Genomic DNA, 6,000 nt, shown 5'->3' with positions numbered 1-6,000 from the left:
CCGCCTTTTGCTGCTGCCAACACTGAGCTCACGTTTCTTCTGTCTGCTGCATGTGGAAGAATTTATATGCTCATGTATGCGGCGTCACACTTCATTTACTAAACAAAGAGGTGTATGTTACAAACGTATGAATAGGAAAAAAACTATGTGTGTAAAACAGAGAAATAAAGTCCAAGAGAGAAGTGCACTGACATATTTAACATACGTAACCCTCCAAAAAAGAAAAAAAAAAAAAAGAAAGTCGCTGTATCAGCAGTTTGCATGCATTAGTATACATCTACACCTGCTTCACATACATTCTCCAACCCATGAGCAACATCCTGAGAACCTCCTGGCGATTAAGACCTGTCCTTGGGTTCCTGGTCAGCTACAACTGCCATTCAGAATTGTCTTTACTGGGTATCACCTTACAGTACCATGATGTAAATGTACGTGAAGACAAAGATATGATTTGCTGCTGGTATGTTTCCAATAACAATGATAATAATAACAATAAAAGCATAATAATAGTAATGATGATAATGATATAATAGTCATAATCATTACAATAATAAATGATTTCTATATTGCGCATAAGCACTAACAGTAGACACAAACACAGACAGACAGACAGACAGACAGACAGACAGACAGACAGACACTAGTGACTCCCCTCAGACACCTTCACCCCCACGTCCCTCCTCCCCGAAAAAGAAGAAAACAACAACAACAACAAACCACACGATAACAACAAAACTAAACAAACAAACAAACAAACAAATCCTGGAAGTACAAAGAAACCGCTTTTAAATGGGCTACAAAAACCCAGCGAAGACTGTCATCACACTCCATTCCTCCCCATTCACTCATGGGGTCTCAACACTCACAGCAGACGCCAATCACTCATGGGGTCTCAACACTCACTGCAGACGCCATGCCGCGCACACGCAGAGGATTGCCACCTTGCAAAAACCTTCCTCGTGTCCTGTGTGTGTTGCTGCGCCTGTCAATGCCGCCCCTCATTGTATACGTGCACGCGCGTGCAGACCTGCGTGCACAAGGAAGTGAAGGCAACGTGATCCAAGGAATACACACAGGTTACAGACTGGCACAGGTGTAGGCCGCTGATGATGGCAGTTGGTGACTCACCCTCTGCCTCCCGCCTCTCAAAGAACCAAATCCATGAGCTGTTTGCCGACCCACTGGTGAAAAAAAAAGAAAGAAATATCCTATAAAGTCATGTGGGAGGGGGAGGATGAGAGAGAGAGAGAGAGAGAGAGAGAGAGAGAGAGAGAGGAAACAGAAATGTATTTTACCAGGGATATGAGATAAGCAATTAATATGCTTTTTCCACCCAGCCCAGAGAGAGAGACAGAGACACGGAGAGAGAGAAAGAGAGAGAGAGAGAGAGTGTGTGTGTGTGTGTGTGTGAGAGAGAGAGAGAGAGAGAGAGAGAGAGAGAGAGAGTGTGTGTGTGTGTGTGTGTGTGTGTGTGAGAGAGAGAGAGAGAGAGAGAGAGAGAGAGAGGGAGGGAGACAGACAGACAGACAAAGACAGTGAGAGAGAGAGAGAGAGAGAGAGAGAGAGCATGTACCGGAGACATTTTTAGCTCGCATCATGTTCTCTGCATTTGTGGCCAAAGTACATCCAATACCAAAGAGCACAGAACAAGTACACCGCAACACGTCGCTGGCATAATGGATCATCAGTACTAAATTCAACCACCAGCGTTTTGAAAATTTCTGACAACATTCTTTATCTCGTACTTCAGATGGACACCATTTCTGACAACCAATGTCTGGGATTTCTAATTTGGGGTGTTTCTAACAATTAGTTCTTAGGCATTTCTAAAAATCGATTTTGGGTGCTAACAACAAGGCATGTCGGGTATTGGGGTGTTTCTAACAAGCAATTTTTGGGTTCCTCCAACAATGGATTTTGGGAGCTAACAACAGGGCATGTCGGGTATTGGGGTGTTTCTAACAAGCAATTTTTGGGTTCCTCCAACAATGGATTTTGGGAGCTAACAACAAGGTATGTCGGGTATTGGGGTGTTTCTAACAAGCAATTTTTGGGTTCCTCCAACAATGGATTTTGGGAGCTAACAACAGGGTATGTCGGGTATTGGGGTGTTTCTAACAAGCAATTTTTGGGTTCCTCCAACAATGGATTTTGGGAGCTAACAACAAGGTATGTCGGGTATTTCAGCACGTGCGAACTGGAGCCCGGGCAGGAGGCAGTGTTCGGTATGCTGTGTACAGACGACGTGTGTCTGATCCGACCCGACCTCATCCAGAAAGTCAACGACGGTCCTTACACGTGAGTCATGTCCTGCTGGAATGGTGTGTCAACACCAACAGTATGATGAAGAAAATACGTGTATTTTTGTATGTTTGTATTCTCGTGAATTCCTGTCTGCGTTAATACTGAACGGCAGCATTAGAATCTTAGGACAAACACGTGAGTTAAAACACAGCGCAACACACTGTAATTATGTTTAAACATGAAACAGTATTACAAGTAGTCTATACAATATTATGGGTACAACATTAGTTAACTGATGATAAATGGCTATCGCAAATACATGAGTTAAAACACTGTGTAGCACACTACAATTATGTTTAAACATAAAATAGTATTACAAGTACCCTATACAATACTATGGGTACAACATCAGTTAACCTGATGATAAATAGTTTCTGTATATATCCGACGAATAGCGGTCACTTTATGCTGCATGTTACGCTGCACACCACCACCAGGAAACCAGACATGACCTCGCACCACATCGCACATCACCTCACACCACCACCAGGAAACAAGACATGACCTCGCATCACACCGCACATCACCTCACAGCACCACATCGCACATCACCTCACAGCACCACATCGCACATCACCTCACAGCACCACACCGCACATCACCTCACAGCACCACACCGCACATCACCTCACAGCACCACACCGCACATCACCTCACAGCACCACCAGGAAACCAGACATGACCTCGCACCACACCGCACATCACCTCACAGCACCACAGTATTCCGGACATTCTGCAGCATACTGCTGTGTAACACTTTACGTTTGCACCTTTCTCAAGGCATGACAATGGAACACTGTGCAATTTTGCCATTGTAGACTGCTTCACGAGCGCCACACCAACTATACTGGACTAAACTCCACCCTGCACCAATCTGCATACTTCACTGTGGTCTGTTATACGGATAATTATTAAAAACACTCAACTTTATGGCAACACTTATTGAAGGATCCCAAAGAAAACTACCCAACTTACGGCACCACTCCAACACACCACCTCCACCCCAGAGTTGCCTATAGCAGAGGAAAACCTCTGACCTGGTGTGAATATTGTTAAGAAATATCTTTCTGGTTATAGAAGTATTGTGTGGATCCTGTTTTTCTCCCCCAGCGTGCATCACACTGACCTGTTATTTGATACAGTGTGCGAAGTATGCTTCTGATGTATGTGGTCATTCTGAAACGGTTTGTTCTTCTAGGTTATAGGATATGGTATACAACCTTTGAAACGGGTTGTGAAATTATCGTGTTTTCTCCTGTTTCTTATGTTATAATGAACATGCCTGGCACTGGTTTAATTACATACTGGGGAAATCTAAAAATTAACAGACGAAAAAAGGAATAAATCGTAAAAGGATTAGCATACAGACAAAGACACACACACGGGCGCCAACACGCTCCCTTCCCTTACACACAAACACACCACAACACAAAACACCACCCCACCCCATACACAACTCAAGCCTACCCTGCAAATCCACCCCGTTGGACTGGTTTCCCTTCCCAACAGATGGAAAGCCTCCAACTCCTCCGCCCTGAGTCACACACACACACACACACACACACACCACAACACAAAACCCCACCCCAACCAAACCACAACTCCAGCTTACCCTCCAATACACCCCGGGTGGACTGGTTTCTCCACCAGATGAAAAGCCTCCAACTACTCCGCTCTGTGTTAAAACACACACACACACACACGAACACACACACACACACACACACACGAACACACACACACACACACACGAACACACACACACACACAAACACACGAACACACACACACACACACACACACACACACACACACACACACACACACACACAGCACAACACACCACACCAGCACCCCAACACCCCAAACCCACACAAAACTCCAGCCCACCCTGCAAATCCACCTCGGGTGGCCTCGTTTCCCTCTCCACCAGATGGAAAGCGTCCAACTACTCTGCCCTGTGGGGCATGACGCTGAACGACGGCATCCGGTACCGGCTGGGGACCTACCCCCTGGAGACCGACGTGCTGCAGATGACGCCCATCAAGGTGCGGCAGGACGAGTCCCTGCCCGAGATGTTCGACGCCCGGGAGAAGTGGCAGGGGCTGCTCCACCCCGTCAGGGACCAGGGCAACTGCGGCTCTTCCTGGGCATTCTCCACCACGGGTATGTGAGTGGGTGTGAGTGGGTGGGGGTGCGGAGTTGTGTATGTGTGTGTGTGTGTGTGTGTGTGTGTGTGTGTGTGTGTGTGTGTGTGAATGGGGGATGTATGTATAATGGCTGTGTCTGACTGTGACGATCAGAACAGCACGGGAGGCAATTGCTAACCCGATTATCCGAGCTAGATTTTATTATTATTATTATTATTATTGTTATTATTATTATTAATGTCTTGCCCAAGTTACATCTCCACTCTCTTGGCCAAGACGGCTTCAAGACAGTCGGTATGGTCCCCAAAGGCCAACTGGCCCCCAAGGCTGCAGCACTAAGAGCCAGTGCAATCTTGCCTCCTGGTCTGAGTCATAGTCCTCCACAAAAGACTGAGCTGTAAACGATTTCCCGTTGCAGTGGAGAAATCAATGGTCAGGCAGCTCTAATTTTACTGTTGACCCACCTCTAAGCTTATGTCATGTCAATCTCAGATATAAAAGAGCCAAGCGTTGAGCCGGAAATAATTGATATCACATGCTCACAGTTGAGTATGAGCCTTGCATGTAGGTATTTTTATTCAGTTATCTCCCTCTCCCTCTCAACACCCCCCGGCCTCCGCCACCCCCCAAAAAGGACGCTTCAGTTTCAAGCTAGATCAATACAGCCCATGCACCACCCTGTATTCACCAATACAGCCCATGCACCACCCTGTATTCACCAATACAGCCCATGCACCACCCTCTATTCAGCAATACAGCCCATGCACCACCCTCTATTCACCAACACAGCCCATGCACCACCCTCTATTCACCAACACAGCCCATGCACCACCCTCTATTCAGCAATACAGCCCATGCACCACCCTCTATTCACCAACACAGCCCATGCACCACCCTCTATTCAGCAATACAGCCCATGCACCACCCTCTATTCAGCAATACATCCCATGCACCACCCTCTATTCACCAACACAGCCCATGCACCACCCTCTATTCACCAACACAGCCCATGCACCACCCTCTATTCACCAATACATCCCATGCACCACCCTGTATTCACCAACACAGCCCATGCACCACCCTCTATTCAGCAATACAGCCCATGCACCACCCTGTATTCACCAACACAGCCCATGCACCACCCTCTATTCACCAACACAGCCCATGCACCACCCTCTATTCACCAACACTGCTGCACAAAGAACGACGCCGTCCACTGACGTGCCCCTCTGTTGTCCTGTGTCAGCTGTGGCCTCGGATCGCCTGTCCATCGAGTCAGAGGGCGCCATCATCGAGGAGCTGTCTGCCCAGCACACCCTGAGCTGTGACACGGACGGCCAGGACGGCTGTACCGGGGGTCACGTGGACAGGGCCTGGTACTTCCTCCGGAAATATGGGTACGCTTCTTCCGGTCTGTCTTCCTCCTCCTCCTCTCCTCCATTCCTCCTCTTCCTCCCCCCGTTCCTCCTCCTCCCCCCCCATTCCTTCTCCTCCTCCCCCCCGTTCCTCCTCCTCTCCCCCATTCCTCCTCCTCCTCCACATTCCT

At 47.7% G+C, this 6,000-nt stretch overlaps 1 protein-coding gene across 1 annotated transcript in view; it reads left to right on the top strand.

Moving 5' to 3' along the window:
• LOC143279648 (putative peptidase C1-like protein F26E4.3) overlaps positions 1-6,000 on the top strand; it is a 119,905-nt gene that overhangs the window by 64,585 nt on the left and 49,320 nt on the right. The window contains exons 4-6 of the mRNA XM_076583671.1: positions 2,188-2,298; positions 4,238-4,470; positions 5,701-5,851. Coding sequence (XP_076439786.1) covers positions 2,188-2,298; positions 4,238-4,470; positions 5,701-5,851 — 495 coding nt within the window. The remainder of the gene's footprint in view (positions 1-2,187; positions 2,299-4,237; positions 4,471-5,700; positions 5,852-6,000) is intronic.

This window comes from Babylonia areolata, chromosome 3 (assembly GCF_041734735.1).
Source record: "Babylonia areolata isolate BAREFJ2019XMU chromosome 3, ASM4173473v1, whole genome shotgun sequence".
NCBI lineage: Eukaryota > Metazoa > Mollusca > Gastropoda > Neogastropoda > Buccinidae > Babylonia > Babylonia areolata.
Note: the sequence above shows the minus strand (reverse complement) of the source record. Positions and strands in the feature narration are given on the sequence as shown.